The sequence below is a fragment of the Miniopterus natalensis genome, chromosome 2, assembly GCF_054644295.1.
Source record: "Miniopterus natalensis isolate mMinNat1 chromosome 2, mMinNat1.hap1, whole genome shotgun sequence".
Classification (NCBI taxonomy): domain Eukaryota; kingdom Metazoa; phylum Chordata; class Mammalia; order Chiroptera; family Miniopteridae; genus Miniopterus; species Miniopterus natalensis.
The window spans coordinates 137,210,775-137,228,212 of NC_142082.1; the positions used below are offsets into that span (position 1 = coordinate 137,210,775).

At 46.5% G+C, this 17,438-nt stretch overlaps 2 protein-coding genes across 2 annotated transcripts; both read left to right on the top strand.

The window, feature by feature from the left end:
• Nucleotides 1-854: 854 nt before the first annotated feature.
• On the top strand, nt 855-14,245 carry NACA (nascent polypeptide associated complex subunit alpha). The gene is made up of 8 exons (XM_016224523.2): nt 855-961; nt 1,812-1,883; nt 12,281-12,366; nt 12,542-12,619; nt 12,894-13,040; nt 13,449-13,577; nt 13,781-13,903; nt 14,093-14,245. The coding sequence occupies exons 2-8, from the start codon at nt 1,814-1,816 to the stop codon at nt 14,105-14,107; spliced, it is 648 nt and encodes a 215-aa protein (XP_016080009.1). The 5' UTR covers nt 855-961; nt 1,812-1,813; the 3' UTR covers nt 14,108-14,245.
• Nucleotides 1,891-12,272, top strand: LOC107546131 (uncharacterized). Its single transcript, XM_016224406.2, has one exon. It carries the CDS (start codon nt 4,361-4,363, stop codon nt 11,153-11,155), a length of 6,795 nt encoding a protein of 2,264 aa, XP_016079892.2. The 5' UTR covers nt 1,891-4,360; the 3' UTR covers nt 11,156-12,272.
• Nucleotides 14,246-17,438: the final 3,193 nt, after the last annotated feature.

Here is a 17,438-nt window from a genome sequence, read left to right on the forward strand (position 1 = left end):
TCATCCTGATATGCCAGGGCTGCCGATTCCATCCCTGGTCAGGGAACATACAAGAATCAAACAGTGAGTACATAAATAAGTGGAACAACAAACCAATATTTCTTAATATTCTTATAACTACATATGGTGTCGGATGCTAGATTTATCAGGATGATCACTTTGTAAGTTATGTAATGTGTAATCACTGGGGTGTACACCTGAAACTAATATAATAATGTAATCTGTAATTGAAAATAAAAAATGATTTTTAAAAATCGATGTTTTTCTTTCCCTTCCTCTCTAAAACCAATAGAATAAAAAAATAAAAAGAATACTACTCTATGAGTACTTAATGTGGGGTGCTGGACCCAAATGAATGGGTTTCAGGGTACCTAATAAGTGCCCAAACTATCAGATAAAAAGAATTGCATATGACTTCACCATTGGTCTAAATTGTGTATTCCAAAAATAAAGTAATTGAGGGTTAACCTGTAGGTCACTGCTACCCTAGAATGGTGTGCATACACTCTGGCATTCCTTATTTTAAACCTCTTATTTTCCTGCTTTATTTGAGAAAGGAAAACCAAAAGTCGAAATAATAATTATGTGGGTATTTTGCTGACCAGAAGGCAGAGGTTGGTTACTTCTCTCGCTGCATTTACCCTTCACGGATCAAAATGCTTCGACCTGGGGAACGGGAAGGGGTCGGCTATCTAAGGACCGCGGAGCAGAGAGTTCCCGGCGGGCTAGCGCGTCCAGTGCTGAATTCTTATCCTTATTTAGACCTCGTCACTACCCATCTGGATACAGCCGGAGGGAGGCGGACGGGTCACTAGTTAAAGGAAGTGACTGTCTGCAGCTGCTGACCCGGAAGCGGATTCTAGTTCCTCCCTCTCCGCCAGGCTTCCTTCTGCAACAGGCGTGGGTCACGCTGTCGCTCGCTCTCTTTCTGCCGCCATCTTGGTTCCGCGTTCGCCGTACAGTAAGTTGTGTCTTTGCTGCTGCTCTCTATCCACAACCATCCGCCTTTCTTGCAGTCTAAGCGACCCTGGGGTCTGGGAGCTGAGGAGAATTGGAGGCTTTATGTGGCCGCCTGATTCCTACTCGACCTTGGGAATTGTGGCTTTGGTGTCTCCGGACAAAATGGGGTCTGCGATTGGTGCCCTGGCAAAAGGAGGGCAGAAGGGCCGCGGGCTGGGCTGTTAGTCCGGGGCTGGCATGATGGGAGCCGGTTTGGTGTTGGGGGCGGAAGCGGAGTGCTTCTGCAATTGAGAGCTGCTTCACGAGAACCCGGGGGAGGTTAAGGGGTCATGGCCTTGGAAATCCGCCCCCCGTCGTTCTTATAGTGACAAACGAGTGTTTTGGACTTAAGGCACCCTCTTTCCCCTCTTAATGCCGGAAAGTCGGCAAGTGGGAGTCCTGGAGGTTCCTGCCCAGGCTGCGTGAACGTAGGAGGGGAGGTAGTTCAAGATAGCGTCTGAAGTCTCCCATGGTCGGGAGCCAGACCGGGTTCCTCTCGGGTTGAAAACGCAGTACTGATTGCTTCCCTTGTGGGATTTGAAGTGTGGGATAAAACGAACCCCTGGGAACTGGAAAGTCGTATCTGCGGAGTGAAGAGAAGCGGTGAAAGAAGATGTGATTCGCTTGGTTAGAACTGTGAGGGTCATGTCACATTTCTCACCTCTTGCCAGCTGCTTTGTGAAGGGTTGTCCCCAAATACTCATGATCCCCCCTCCCCCCAGTTTTCCGCAGAGTTATTAAGACTACCTGGCTCTGGGTTAGGCAGCAGAACGGATCCCAGTCAATTCAGGCCTCCTTTTTCTTTCCTTCAGAAATGCCCGGTGAAGCCACAGAAACCGTCCCTGCTACAGAGCAAGAGTTGCCACAGCCCCAGGCTGAGACAGGTAGGTTCCCCTAGCCCTCGTGCAGTTAATTAAGATTGTGAGATCGACCCTAAGACCATTTGGTGGGTAAAGTGACAAAGGGAGTGCACTTTATGTCTTTCAGGGTTTTCTCTTATTAAAGAAGATGAGGCTGTAGCTCTGTCAGGGAGGAGAGTCCATTATTATTAACTGCTGTCCTGGAAGGACTTCATTAGGGAGTTGGATAAAAACAGTATATTTAAGATTCAGGAACATTAAAAGCTCCCTGGCTTGTTTTGTAGGTGTGGCAACTGCCTCAAAGGGACCTCCGCTGTGGAACCACCTCACATAGCAAAACTGAGCAGGGCAGGGGTTCAGTGATTCTTACCTATTAGAACTGGATGAAACACTGTCAGGCCAACCAGACCTGAGTTTTCCTGAAGTTCCGGCCAGCGAATTGCATCAAGGTTTCAGATGACAGAGTTTGGCATTGTGCCGTCATCACATGTCTCAATGAGATGTGTGCTGTGGTAAATGTGTCCTGAAACCAAGGGCCATCCTATGGTCGGTTTATTGTTTTAGGGTTTGGTGATGAGATGTTTCTAGTGTGCTGGAATAGTGCCTGCGTCAACAGCTTGTCTGGAACCCAGGATTGAAATAAAGCCTTTCTTTGACTGCTGTTAGGCTTTGAAATTAATGGATGTAGAATATAGTGTAAAAGCAGGTTTTGGATTCTGGTTAAAGTACATCTCTATAAAACTTGAGAAAGGGGGTAGTGAAAACACTTTATTAATAATGATCTTGCTGAGTTGTACAGAACTAAGTGAAGGGAATTTTTAGGCTGTCATCTCCATCTTTTTTTTTCTTATAGTAAATTCGTCGTCCATCGGGGGCCCCCCCTCCCCAACTGCACCTGTCACTTAAGGGCAATTTCTGTCTCCTGAAATTAAAATAAAGTTGTTTATAGTTGAAAGCATTAAAGTTATCCCTCTCCACCTGTCTGATTTCAGCAGCTGATAGGATTAATACAGCTGCTAGAAAAGAAAAGGGAGGGGGGTCCCTGAGCTCGGGAATGAGCTATGTAAAATCTTTGAACTACAAGGGACTTAAGGGAAAAGTTAAGGACTGCTCCCTAAAGATCCTGTAATTCAGTGCTAAATGAAACTGTAGAGTATCATTGAACTACTTGATTTTACAAATGTGGAGAGTGAAATTCAGATGAGTTTAGAATAATCGTTTCAAGCTTCAAAAGTAATGGCTCTTTGTTTCTGAAGCAGTTCTTCAACAGTGCTATTAAACTGATTCCTGAAGTTTGAGCTTGCACAGTAGGTTTGATAATATCAAGGGAGTACCAGTGATAAACACTGAGAATTTTTTTAATTAATATAATTAAATAATTAGAGTGCACGAGAAAACTACCTCGGGGAATTGGTTATGGTGCCTAAACCAGTGGTCCTTATCCCATCTTGAGGTCCAGTCAGAGGAAAACATTCTCAGTTTCAAATTCTGATGATGTTTGAAAGCATTTGCACTTTAATCATAAGACTTTGACCTTCCAACTCTCAGGAAAAACTGGTTGAGCTGCCTGTCCTTTCTGTGGTAGAATACTCTTAGAAAATTGTGTATTTAAACGCTACCGGCTGTTTTGTTTTGTTTTATTTTAAATACTCCCTTCAAGGTGTTGAGCATTTGTTGCAGTACTACTGTGTTATCTCCTAAATAGTAAGCATGGATTTTTCTATCCTGAATATCTTGCTTAGCTTTACTCTAGTGCCAAATGTTGGTCTATTTTGACAGAATGACATACTTACCCACACTAAGGGGTGGGGATCCAATGTATTCTCTCCACTGCAGTTCCCTACTTCCAAAATAGAACCACAGTCTGGTTTAACAAGTTGGGTTACAGTTTTATAATACAGCCCCTACCCTTGTGACTAAGCTCTCTCCCTGGCAGTCTAATCCATCTGAGATTGATGTCTGAAGCTAATATTACCTGGGAAGGTCTATAGAGACTATGGAGTACAACCCATTTGTGATTGGTTTTTTGTTTGTTTTGGATAAGTAAACTGAGGCATAGGGAGGCTGAGTGGCCTGCTTTAATAGTTTAGTATTAAATTCTGAAGCGTTTCAACTTTATGAAGAATTGAATTTTAAGAGTCAAGTTTTTCCTGATCTAGTGGAAGCCTGAGCATATAAAGACTTGTGTGTGTGTTTTTTCTCATTCAGCTCTGATTCCTTATTATCATCACCACTCACCACCTTCCTTGTTTCGGTTATCAGTATCTGTTTTAATTTGTTCATGGTCCTTGGGTGGACAGGGTGGAACAGCTGTTCTTCTGGTGGTGGTTCTGTGGTCTGTGGGAAAGACTTAGGGCTCATTTGAGGAAGGAAGGGAGGGGTGTATTCTTACTTTTGACTACTGAAGTATGTTATGGAAGGGTTGCTATTATCTGTCACCTTTGTCTAATCCTATGTGGTGACTTTCCTCAGATTAAAAATTCTGGTGTTTCTTATGAAACATGTTGTACCAAGTTGGGCTGCATAACTCACCTTTATTTTTTTCCTTCCCTTTCCTTCTTTATTCCCTTTTTTGCTTTTCTCCTCCAGCTGTGCTTCCTGTGTCTCCAGCCTTGAATGTCACTGCTGCCTTAGGGCAGCCTATACCAACCCTTCCCCCTCCTTGCTCCCCGCCCCTGCAACAGTGCCCCCTGGCAACCCCTAACCAGCCTACCCCACTCCTTTCTCCCTCTACTATTTCCTCAACCTCTTTTGAAGCTCCTTTTCCCCAGGCATCCTCTGGGACAGCCCTGCCTTTGGGGGCTGCTCCTCCCCCCCCTGATCCCCCAGCTTTCCTGCCAAACCTAATAGGGCCTCCCATCTCCCCAGCTGCCTTAGCTCTGGCCTCTCCCATGATAACTCCAACTCGGAAAGGTGTCCATCCCTCTTCAGCTCCCTTGACTCTGGTGGCCTTGGCTCCCCACTCAGTTCAGAAGAGCTCTGCTGATCCACCTAAGCCTATTAGTTCACCTCCAGCTGTTGTGGCTGAGTCATTGTCAGTGACACCTCGGTCAGCTCCCATTGCTTCCTCAGAGCCAAAGACCTCTCCTATTCAACCTCCCTCTCAAGTAGTCCCTAATTCAAAAGTAGTCCCCATCCCTCCATATATAGCCAGTGCTGTTCCTTCCCATCTGGTAACTCCCTTGGCCTCTTTTCAATGTGAAGTAGCCTCAAGTGCTGAAGCACCACCCACCACTCCCCTAGCCATCACTTCCCCTCAGGTCAAAGGCATACCTATTTCCTCAGCTCTGACTTCTCCACAAAATTCTGTAAGCCTCAGCATAAAAAGACCCCTTAGTCCACCCGCTGCCTTACCTCTTTTAAGCCAGTGTGTTCCTAAAGCTCCCAATGTCCCCCCAGTTTTCCTCACTTCTCTGGGCTCTCATCTTGTACCTTCTTTACATCAGAGTTGTCTTGGTTCTTCTGCCCAACCTGTAGATCAAGGAGGCTCTAATGTCCTGTCAGATTCTATAGTGGATACCATTTCTGTAGATCATTCTTCCATAGGGGCCTCTTACCCTTCTCAGCAATCTGTAATTCCTCCCCTTCCTTCCAGAAATGAGGTGGTTCCTGCTGCTGTCGCTGCTTTTCCGGTGGCAGCTCCAACTTCCCCTCTGGCTCTGTCTGTTGACAAGGGACTCTCTACCATCACTAGTGTATCCTCCTGCAGCCCTTCTGGTTCCTCAAATGCAGCTGTCTCTTCTCCCTTGTCTCCTACAGCCTCTCTCATTCTGAAAGACTCTCCTAATGCCACTAATCAGCAGCCTTTGGTGGCACAGATTCCTCCTGCTTCTCCAGGAAGTCCAAGCTTGAAAGAAGCTCCTGTTTATTCTGTTGGAACCACCTCACTTGTGGTGACTAACCCCTCTACAATTTTTGCAGCACCTACCACCTTTGAGGTAGTAAGTGCTACTTGCATGTCTCCTCCGATTTCATCAGGTCTCATAAGTAATAAGAGCTCAGCTTCCCATACTGCCTTGGCTATGGCACCTGTGACTCCCAAGGAGCTTCCTACTCCTCAGGTAACAACCACTCTAGGGATACCAGGCTCTCCTCCTCTTCCAGCCCCTGAGGACCCCAAAAGTCTCCCTCCTTCAGTATTGGTCAAGTTCCCAACACAGAAAGGTCTCCAAACTGTACCTGCTTCTCCTGTAGGAGTCCCTCTTTCACCAGCCCAGGCAGGACTCCCTCCCAAGAAAGACCCTATTGTACTACCATTGACCATGGCAGCCCCTCAAAATCTTCCCTCTCCCCAAAGTACATCATCTTTTCTGGAGGCATCTCTTTGTCCTGAAGCCACCTTAGCAAACAAAAGTCGAATAGAGCCTCTGCCTGTAAGTGAGCCAGCTGTTGCTACTACCTCTCCTCTGGGTGTTGTTTCCCCAGCCTCTATAATCAAGACAGATCCTTATGCAAGCCCAGATCCTGCTAGTCTGCTTCTCAAAGGTTCTCTTACTACCCCAACTATAGCTACATTTCCTTTGGAAAGTGCTGCCACTTCTGGGGTGACTCTTAAAACTGCCATAGGAACCTCCACTCCTACAACTACAGCCAGCCCTTTAGAAGGAACTGTCTCTTTAGCTCCTAAAAGCTACCCAGCCAAGAAGGGTACTTCTACTCTTACAGCTTTACCTTTAGTTCCTCCCACCTCTGAAAGTTGCCCTGTGACTTCACCTATGACTTTATCCCCACAGAATGTTTCTGCTTCTCCAGCTAATGTGGCACTGGCTTCTGAAATTTCCAAATCAGAACCCTTTCCCTCTCTTCCCCCTGCTGGTACTGCTCAAGTTGCAAAGAGAGTTCATAGTATTTCTTATACCTCAGCATTGGCACCTGTGGCTTCCTCTCCTGACAGATGCCCAACTGAGGACTCGGGTGCTTCTGTTGCTGCATCTTCCAAAGGAACTTACCTAGCTGACTCCTCATCTTCTTTAGGGACTAGTGTGTCTTCTCAGACTGGAACACCTCCAGCCAAGAAGGTTTCAGCTACTTCTACTACCTTAACTCTTGCTCCTCCTGTTTCTAAAAGTGTACCTGCTATCTCTGATATTCCTGCGAGAAATCTCTCATCTCCTGTTTCTCTAATTGAAGCTTCCTTTCTTCCAGAGGCCAGTATTTCTTTCCAAGCCCCTAAAGGATCACTAGCCAAGAAGCAGTCCCCAACTCCTCTATACCCCAAAGGGGCCCCCACTTCCCCAACTGCTGCCCCTCCCTCCCCCAAAGTGGTGCCAGCAGTCCCATCCCCTAGAGAGACTCCTCCTCCTCCAGCTGTGACTCCTTCCTCCCCCAAAGGAGCACCAGCTACCCCACCTCCCAAGAGGGCCTCCACTCCCTCAGCTATGGCTCCTCCCTCCCCAAAAAGGGACCCTGCAACCTCATCCCCTAAAGAGACCCCCAAGCCTCCATCTATGGCTCCCTCACCCAAAGGGGCCCCCACTCCCCCAGCTATGTCCCTCCCTTCCCCGACAGGAGCCTTAGCAACTTCATCCCTCAAAGAGTCCTCAGCTGCCCCACTAGCCAAAGGGACCTCAGCAACTCTGTCTCCCAAAGGGGCCCCAGCTACACTATCCCCCAAAGAGTCTCCAGCAACCCCTACCCCCAAAGGGGCCCCAGCAGTTTCATCCCCCAAAGGGGCCCCTACTCCTTCAGCTGTGGTTTCTCCTTCCTCCAAAGAGCCTTCAGCCTCCAAAGGAGCCTCAGAAATACCATCTCCCAAAAGAGCCCTAGCTACCCCAGCCTCCAAAGTGGCCCCAGCAACTCCATCCCCCAAAGAGCCCTCAGCTGCACCAGCCCCCAAAGGGACCCCAGCAACTCCAGTCCCCAAAGAGCCCTCAGCTACCCCAGCCCCCAAAGGGGCCCCAGCAACTCCAACCCCCAAAGAGCCCTCAGCTGCACCAGCCCCTAAAGGGGCCCCAGCAACTCCAGCTCCCAAAGAGCCCTCAGCTACCCCAGCCCCCAAAGGGGCCCCAGCTAAAACTCCAGCCCCCAAAGAGCCCTCAGCTACCCCAGCCCCCAAAGGGGCCCCAGCTAAAACTCCAGCCCCCAAAGAGCCCTCAGCTACCCCAGCCCCCAAAGAGCCCTCAGCTGCACCAGCCCCTAAAGGGGCCCCAGCAACTCCAGCTCCCAAAGAGCCCTCAGCTACCCCAGCCCCCAAAGGGGCCCCAGCTAAAACTCCAGCCCCCAAAGAGCCCTCAGCTACCCCAGCCCCCAAAGGGGCCCCAGCTAAAACCCCAGCCCCCAAAGAGCCCTCAGCTACCCCAGCCCCCAAAGGGACCCCAGCAACTCCAGCCCCCAAAGAGCCCTCAGCTGCCCCAGCCCCCAAAGGGGCCCCAGCTAAAACTCCAGCCCCCAAAGAGCCCTCAGCTACCCCAGCCCCCAAAGGGGCCCCAGCTAAAACCCCAGCCCCCAAAGAGCCCTCAGCTACCCCAGCCCCCAAAGAGCCCTCAGCTACCCCAGCCCCCAAAGGGGCCCCAGCTAAAACTCCAGGCCCTAAAGAGCCCTCAGCTACCCCAGCCGCCAAAGGGACCCCAGCAACTCCAGCCCCCAAAGAGCCCTCAGCTACCCCAGCCCCCAAAGAGGCCCCAGCTAAAACTCCAGGCCCCAAAGAGCCCTCAGCTACCCCAGCCCCCAAAGGGGCCCCAGCAACTCCAGCCCCCAAAGATCCCTCAGCTGCTCCAGCCACCAAAGAGCCGTCAGCTACCCCAACCCCCAAAGGGGCCCGAGCAACTCCAGCCTCCAAAGAGCCCTCAGCTGCCCCAGCCCCCAAAGGGGCCCCTGCTAAAACTCCAGCCCCCAAAGAGCCCTCAGCTGCCCCAGCCCCCAAAGGGGTCCCAGCAGCTCCATCCCCCAAAGAGGCCCCAGCTAAAACTCCAGCCCCCAAAGGGGTCTCAGCTGCCCCAGCCCCCAAAGGGGCCCCAGCAACTCCAGCCCCCAATGAGCCCTCAACTGCCCCAGCCCCCAAAGAGCTCTCAGCTACCCCACCCCCCAAAGCTACCCCAGACCCAAAAGGGGCTGCTCCTTCATCTGTGACTCCTTTAACCCCCAAAGAGGTCCCAGCAACTCCAGCCCCCAAAGAGCCCTCAGCTGCCCCAGCCCCCAAAGGGGCCCCAGCTAAAACTCCAGCCCCCAAAGAGCTCTCAGCTACCCCACCCCCCAAAGCTACCCCAGCCCCAAAAGGGGCTGCTCCTTCATCTGTGACACCTTTAACCCCGAAAGGGGTCCCAGCGACTCCAGCCTCCAAAGAGCCCTCAGCTGCCCCAGCCCCCAGAGGGGCCCCAGCTAAAACTCCAGCCTCCAAAGAGCCTTCAGCTACCTCAGCCCCCAAAGAGGTCCCAGCAACCCCAGCCCTCAAAGATCTCTCAGCTGCCCCAGCCCCCAAAGGGGCCCCAGCTAAAACTCCAGCCCCCCCCAAAGAGTCCTCAGCTACCCCAGCCCCCAAAGGGGTCCCAGCAACTCCAACCCCCAAAGGGGCCCCAGCTAAAACTCCAACCCCCAAAGAGCTCTCAGCTGCCCCAGCCCCCAAAGGGGCCCCAGCTAAAACTCCAGCCTCCAAAGAGCTGTCAGCTACCCCAGCCCCCAAAGGGGCTGCTCCTTCATCTGTGACTCCTTTAACCCCCAAAGGGGTCCCAGCAACTCTAGCCCCCAAAGGGCCCTCAGCTACCCCAGCCCCCAAAGAGCCCCCAGCTAAAACTCCATCCTCCAAAGAGCTCTCAGCTACCCCAGCCCTCAAAGGGGCCCCAGCTACCCCAGCCCCCAAAGGGGCTGCTCCTTCAGCTGTGACTCCTTTATCCCCAAAAGGGGTCCCAGCAACTCCAGCCCCCAAAGAGCCCTCAGCTGCCCCAGCCCCCAAAGGGGCCCCAGCTAAAACTCCAGCCCCCAAAGAGCCCTCAGCCACCCCAGCCCCCAAAGGGGCCCCAGCTACCCCAGCCCCCAAAGGGGCTCCTCCTTCAGCTGTGACTCCAGCCCCCAAAGAGCCCTCAGCTGCCCCACCGCCCAAAGGGGTCCCAGCAACTCCAGCCCCCAAAGGGACCCCAGCTAAAACTCCAGCCCCCAAAGAGCCCTCAGCCACCCCAGCCCCCAAAGGGGCTCCTCCTTCAGCTGTGACTCCAGCCCCCAAAGAGCCCTCAGCTGCCCCAGCCCTCAAAGGGGTCCCAACAACTCCAGCCCCTATAAGAGCCCCAGCTAAAACTCTGTCCCCCAAAGAGGCCCCTACTCCCTCAGCTGTGACTCCTTCATCCCCCAAAGAACATTCAGCTACCCCAACCCCCAAAAGAGCCCCAGCTAAAACTCCATCCTCCAAAGAGCCCTCAGCTACCCCTTCATCCAAAGGGACTCCTACTCCTTCAGCTGTGACTCCTATATCCCCAAAAGGGGCCCCTACTCCCTCAGCTGTGGTTTCTTCCTCCCCCAAAGGAGGCCCAGCAATCCCATCCCCCAAAGATTCCCCTACTTCCCCAGTTCCGGTCACATGTCCCTTGGGATCCATTGCCCATCAGGCACCTAAGGGACTCCCAATAAAGGAAGGTTCTACAGCTCTCAAAGCAGCACTTGTTGCCCCAGCTTCTGAAAGCACACCAGTCATCACAGCTCCCATTCAGGAAGGTCCACCAGCCAAGAAGAGTTTACCTCCTGTGTGCCCAGATCCCTCAGCTAAGAATGGTACTAAAGGACCCCTTTCTACAGTGGCTCCTCCAACCCTTCTACTGACCAGCTCCACTCAGAAAGGCACTTCTCCAAAGACCCCAAATGCCCTCCCTATTTCTCCCTTAAAGGGCAAAGATTTTTTTCATTCTCCAAAGGGTCCCTTGGCTCCTCCTCATCCAAAGTCTGAGACATCTACACCTCTAGCAACAGCTGCCTCTGAGAAGGGCCTTCCTAAAGCTGGATCAGCATCTGTCTCTCCAGCACCCACCCCATCAGTCTCTCTGCCTGTTGCTTCCTCCCCAGTTCCCCCTCTGCTTCCTAAACAGCAACCTCTGCCGTCCTCACCTGGGCTGGTGCTGGAGTCATCCTGTAAGCCCTCAGCCCCTGCTGATGAGGATGAGCTGCCGCCTCTGATTCCCCCGGAACCAATCTCGGGGGGAGTGCCTTTCCAGTCGGTCCTCGTCAACATGCCCACCCCCAAACCTGCTGGGATCCCTGCCCCAACCCCCTCTGCCAAGCAGCCTGTTCTGAAGAACAACAAGGGTATTTGCCTTGGTTTGCCGTGTGCATGGTGTGTCGCCCACACTCCTCCTGGGGCTACCCACCAATACTAACCCTAGGATGTGCGCCACTTTCTCCAGACTATCTGCTTATATTTGGACTTAGAACATAGAATGATAATTTTAAATGCAAAAGCTCTAGAAATGTGAAACAGAATCTTGGTTTTCATCACTTCAGATAGTCTATTTTGTATCATCTTATATAATGGGGTCTAGACTAACTGAGTTTGTCATCATTTTACCTAACTGATGTGACGTTGAAAACCAAGACCTACTAGACCTTAATTTGCTCAAATTTCTACCATATCACTAACCTTGTCCCTGGGCCTGGTATTTGCTAAAATACTGGGAAACTATTGAATATTGGAACTATTTTAATTTCTGTTCACTTCTTGGAATTAGTAATGACCAATGCCCAGGGACTTCCCTTATTTAAAGGACCTATTTTTCCTAGCCTGAGAATGGTGCAGGTGTATGCTTTTCCCCCTCAGTAGTCTATTGATGCTTGGCCTTTCAATTGAAGAAAGCTTAAAATCTATGAATTATGTTTGAAAGAAATGGGAGAGGTCACAGAACAGTTTAGTAAAGGTGACTATTGGAACTGTAGGTTGGCATCATTGAGAATCTTTAAGCTCTATTGATTAGATCAAATTGCTAGGGTCAGTGGTTTGAAAATAAGGCTAAATGTGTGTGTATAACTGCTTCTGTCCTCCCCCAACCCAGTTTAAAGGATGAGGGAAAAGTGCCCTCCCTAGTCTGCTGCCACAATGTGATCTTGTTTTTCACTTCAGTGTATCTGCAGACACCTTGTTTGCCAGAACCTTTCTGGGGTGGTTGGGCCATTGGGTAGTATTTGTAGTTACATAGTTCGTTGGTGTTTGCCTTTGCCAAGAAGTGAAGACCTTGAGGGAAAGGAAGCAGTTATAGTATGTAAACTTTTCAGCTGGATCTAGTAATTACCTCTCATTTCTGGGGCTGGGGCTGGGTCTTTAATGGATGTATATACACTAGTTTGTGACGAATTGGGGGCTGTCAAGCTGACTTTACACAAGTCAGTTGATTAACATTTAACTTTCTAAGGTTTAGCATAAGCCAGTGACCTCTAGTCCAGGCAGGCCATGGAGATGTGCCTCCTTTTAATAATTACTATAAAATAGTAAAAACTACTTTTCCTTCTAGGCTCTGGAACAGAATCTGACAGTGATGAATCAGTACCAGAGCTTGAGGAACAAGATTCCACACAGGCAACCACACAACAAGCCCAGGCGAGTATTCTGTTACTTATTGGTATAAATACTTAGATCAAGGAAGCATTGCAGAACCAGGGTTGACCAAAGAAGATGACTTACATATTTGGAGCTTGTAAACCTTTATAAAGGGAAAACCACAGGAGGATTGTAGAATCCAAGTCTTATGTTTCAGCTTACTGTTTTGTTTTAGCTGGCGGCAGCAGCTGAAATCGATGAAGAACCAGTCAGTAAAGCAAAACAGAGCCGGAGTGAAAAGAAGGCACGGAAGGTAGTATTTTAAGTTATAAACAAGGGTTAAAGTTTCTGATGAAGCAAGGGGAGAAACTGTACTGGAACTCTTGGTGGTGGTGGTAGAATCATGTTTAGTTAACAGAAGTTATGGCACAAAACCCAGAAGTCCTAGAAATCAATTCCGTATTCTTATATAAACTTTTCTTAGCCCCAGAAAAAGGCTTTGTTTTGGATGTGGTGTGTTATGGTTCTTACTTCCTGAAGCTGCTTCTCAAAAAGTTGAAAACCCAATGTTCTTTTCTGTTCCTTAGGCCATGTCCAAACTGGGTCTTCGACAGGTCACAGGGGTTACTAGGGTCACTATCCGGAAATCTAAGAATATCCTCTTTGTCATCACAAAACCAGATGTCTACAAGAGCCCAGCTTCAGATACCTACATAGTTTTTGGGGAAGCCAAGGTAAGGAAAGTTTTCATGGGAGTTGCTCTAAACCAGGGTTTCTCAAACTCAGCACCATTGACGTTTTTGGGTCAGTAAGTCTTTGTTGTGGAAGGGGTGCCATGTGCATTATAGATGTTAAGCAGCATCACATCCAGTTGTGATAACAAAACAAACAAACAATAAAACTCCATATATTTGACAGATGTCCCCTGGGAAACAAAGTCACCCTCCAGTTGAAAATCACTGCTTTAAATCTAAGCTGCTTCTATGGTGATATATAATCTGAGTAAGGGCAAACAATTTAAAGCTATATAGTAAGTTAACCTAAAGTGAACTTAAGGTGAAAGTTTGGAAAATGTGTAAATGATTTATTTCACTTACTACAGACAGATCTACTCACATGAATCCCTGTTTTCTGCTCTACAGATCGAGGATTTATCTCAGCAAGCACAGCTAGCAGCTGCTGAGAAATTCAAAGTTCAAGGTGAAGCTGTCTCAAACATTCAAGAAAACACACAGACTCCAACAGTACAAGAGGAAAGTGAAGAGGAAGAGGTATACAAGGAAATCTTTTAATACTTTTATATCCAGATAGTATTATGTGTGTATTGATGGGTGGATTCTATATTGTTTTAGCTTCTTGAATCCCATTGAGTGAAATAGTTTTTGAGTTAAATTAAGAATTAGATTCAAGAGACTCCTGACTTCAATAAACCATACTAAGGTTGTTCTTGCATGTATTTTTCCCTTTCTCTTAGGTTGATGAAACAGGTGTGGAAGTTAAGGACATAGAATTGGTCATGTCACAAGCAAATGTGTCAAGGGCAAAGGCAGTGCGAGCACTGAAGAACAACAGTAATGATATTGTAAATGCTATTATGGTAAGTGTCCAGATCTATTCCTGACTCTCCCTGTGATCTAACCAGTTATAGGTGACTTTATTTTCTATGCTTATTATCAGCCAATTAGAAAACCTCATTCCAGAGCCTATCTTGATTTGCCTTAAGTTTTAGTGACCTGAATTCTCTCAGTTTGCCTGTACCTCTGATGATCTCTTTTTTCTCTTACAGGAATTAACAATGTAACCATCTAAAAAGGAGGACCTTTTTTTTTTTTTTTTTTTTTTTTTTTTTTTTTTTGGTGTTTCGAAGAGTTACTGCAGCTTGGTTTGAAATTTGTACTGTTTCTATCATTAATAAAGTTACGGCTTCTCATGGGATGAACTCAGTGGGTGCTTGATCTCTTCCCCCTCAGAAAGCATGAAGATTCTACAAATGAGAGCACATTTATTACTCTTAAGACCTCAGCTTCAATTGAAAAGATTTAGTGCCGCAGGTTACCCCTTAAAATCTCAGCCTTTTCACTTCTTGTAAGAAGGAACACATTGTACTAGGCTGTTAGGACCTTCTTGTCTTCAGAGAATACAACTTAAAATTGTTAAGTTTCTCGTTTCCAATTTCTTTCCTAGATGTTAACCATTAGCAAATGCTGGTTCTTCTTTATTTAATAATCAGCCCCTTCTCTGACCTATAATCTTTCTGAATACATTGGACCTCATCTTTACTTTGTGAGAGGCAGTTCACATTGCTTAAATTTTGACATGTAAGAGCTTGGGTAGGGGATTGGAGAGATCACATAATGGATGTAGATGAGAAAACAGCACTTTCTGTAACATCAGAAGGTACCACATGAAGGAGGATTTTGACTATTATATACAATGCAAACACTCTCAGACATTTTAATCTACAAAGTAAAGTATGATTAGGGTAGTAATAATTGTGCTAAGACAATGAGTGAAAACCAGAGCTGTAGCAGACAAACTGATACATGTGATTAGCCAGTTGTTGTTAAATACAGATAGTGATATAGAAGTCCTAAGAAGAGTCAAGTTTCTGAGTTTAGGTTGTTAAAAATACGGTCTGGGGGAAAGCAGAGGACTAAAATAGGCTACAAGTAACTTAGAAGCAAGAATTCTAAAATGAGAGAGTGATATTATACCCAGAGGAATGTTAGAAAGGAAGTTAAGTCAACATCATGAAACTAAAGTTTATAGACCTTTGATTTATTGAATCCAGTCTTCTTGATTCCTATAAGAGTAGGTTTTATTTTAGTGATGTGAGTGGAAGCTGAGGATTGAAGAGGTCAAATGTCTTCCCCAAAAACAGCCATTAAAGATCAGGGCCTTTTCTTTGTGGTAGGCTATCCTGGAGAGGCACAGACTGACTTCTGGCTGAGAATGATGTCCTGTTTCACTGGGGTAGAACATATTAGTCTCATAAGGCTAACGATAGGCCCCTTAGCTGCCAAATCTGAGTAATTCTCACTTCAGGAAGAAATTTAGGGATATTAACTGGTAATTTCCTCGCCCTTCTGTACAGTTAAACTCCCAATTTACTTTTTTAGATAAGTGTATTTTTCAACACTATTACAGGCACCAGTGCCATAGTTCTATTTCTTCTCACCTCAAGGACCTTGCTATTGCTACTCCTTCCTTTCTACCATTAATTCTTTTCCCTCTCATTTTTCCCATCCTTGAAATGTACAACTAACTTCCTCTGTCACAGAATGATCAGGGAGTGTATAGTTTAAACAAACCTTTTGAAGAATTACTCCTTCCTGATTCTCAAACTGATTAAATGCCTGTGTCCAAATATTCAGTACACCATTTAACAATGATTTCTTAACCTCTGCTTCATCTATAACAATAGATCTACTACAAAACAGAGGATTGTTAAAATCATTTGCTAAGAATCTGAAACTGGCACAGATTATTTACTAAATGATCCTTATTTTTTAAAGGAAAAAAAATCTAATGGACCAGTTTAGTTAGCTATACTCTGACCATGCTTCTACCATCATTCACTTAAAGATGGACTTTTTTAAAATTGCAAAATACTTAAAGCATGCAGATTATTGTACACCCAGTTTTTAAGAAAGTAAACATTACAGATACAGTTGAGGACCCCAGTATACCCTTCTTTAGTCCTATTTCCCTCCCTCAAATGTAACCACTATCATGAATTGGTTGTTTTATCATTTCTGTATGTGAGTTGATGCTCTTAGTACCTATTTATGTACCCAAAGTTAGCGTTCTGCAAGTTTGGAAACTTTAAATAAAATTGTATATTGTACATTATATATCTTCCTGCAAATTGCTTTTCACTTCAACTTCATTTCCTAGGTTTATCCATGGTGATAGGTGTAGTTCTTTTCATTACCTATCCAGTTCACTGTAGCCTGGCTTTTACCCCTACCTGTCCACCAAATAGTTCTCATCAAGGTCACCTAGTTGCTAATTCCAAGGGACACTCTCCATTCATGGTTACGTTTGTCTTCTGCTTCTTCAAGTTAGTTTTCTTCACATTCTTGGTTTCCCTCAAATCTGATTTATCTTCAATTTTGAGTTCTCAAAAATTAGTTCCATTATCTACCCCACCAAAATTTTTCCATGTATATTTCCTGCTAACAGCTAGTGAACAACAGTCATCCTTTGGGGCATACAAAAAGGAAACCTGGTCTTTGCAACCAGTGGTGTTGGGGAAATAATATCCAAGTACGAAAGAATAAGGTTAAGCCCTTCTCTTATACCATACACAAAAACTAACTACAAGTGATCAAAGACCTAGATGTAAGACCTGAAACCATAAAACTCAACAACAGGAAAAGCTTAATGTCATTGGATTTAGCAATGATTTCATTTCTGTGACAACCCCCCCCCCCCAAAAAAAAAAAACAGGCAACAAGAAAAAATAGGTAAAATGGGTTTCATCAGAATTCCTGTTTCAAAGGACACAACAGTGAAAAACGCAACCCACAGATTGGAAGGAAATATTTGCAAATGACATCTAATAAGGGATTAATATATAACTTTTAAATGGCCATGGTCTTAAATAGACAATTCTCCAAAGAAGTTTTACAAGTGGCCAATAAGCACATGAAAAGATGTTCAACATCACTAGTCAGGAAAATGAAAATCCAAATTACAGTAAAGTACCGCTCACATGCATTAGAATGGCTACTATCAAAAATGAATGTTGATAAGGATGTGAAGAAATTGGAACCTCTGCACTGTTGATGGGGATATAAAGTGGTGCAGCTGCTACAGAAAACAGTATGGTAGTTCTCAAAAAACAATTACCACGTGATCTAGCAATTCCACTTCCAGGTATTTGAAAGCCTCAGAGACATCTGTACACCCAATTAGCATTATTCACAATAACTAAAAGGTAGCAACCTAAGTGTTCCTCACAGAGGCATGAATAAATAAAATGTTTTATATCTATAATGAGATACTCATCAAAAGGAAGGAAATTCTGGCACATGCTACAACATGGATGAAGCTTGAGGGCATTAAGGTAAGTGAAATAAGCCAATCTCAAAAAGACATACATGATTCCACTTAGTCAAATTCATAGA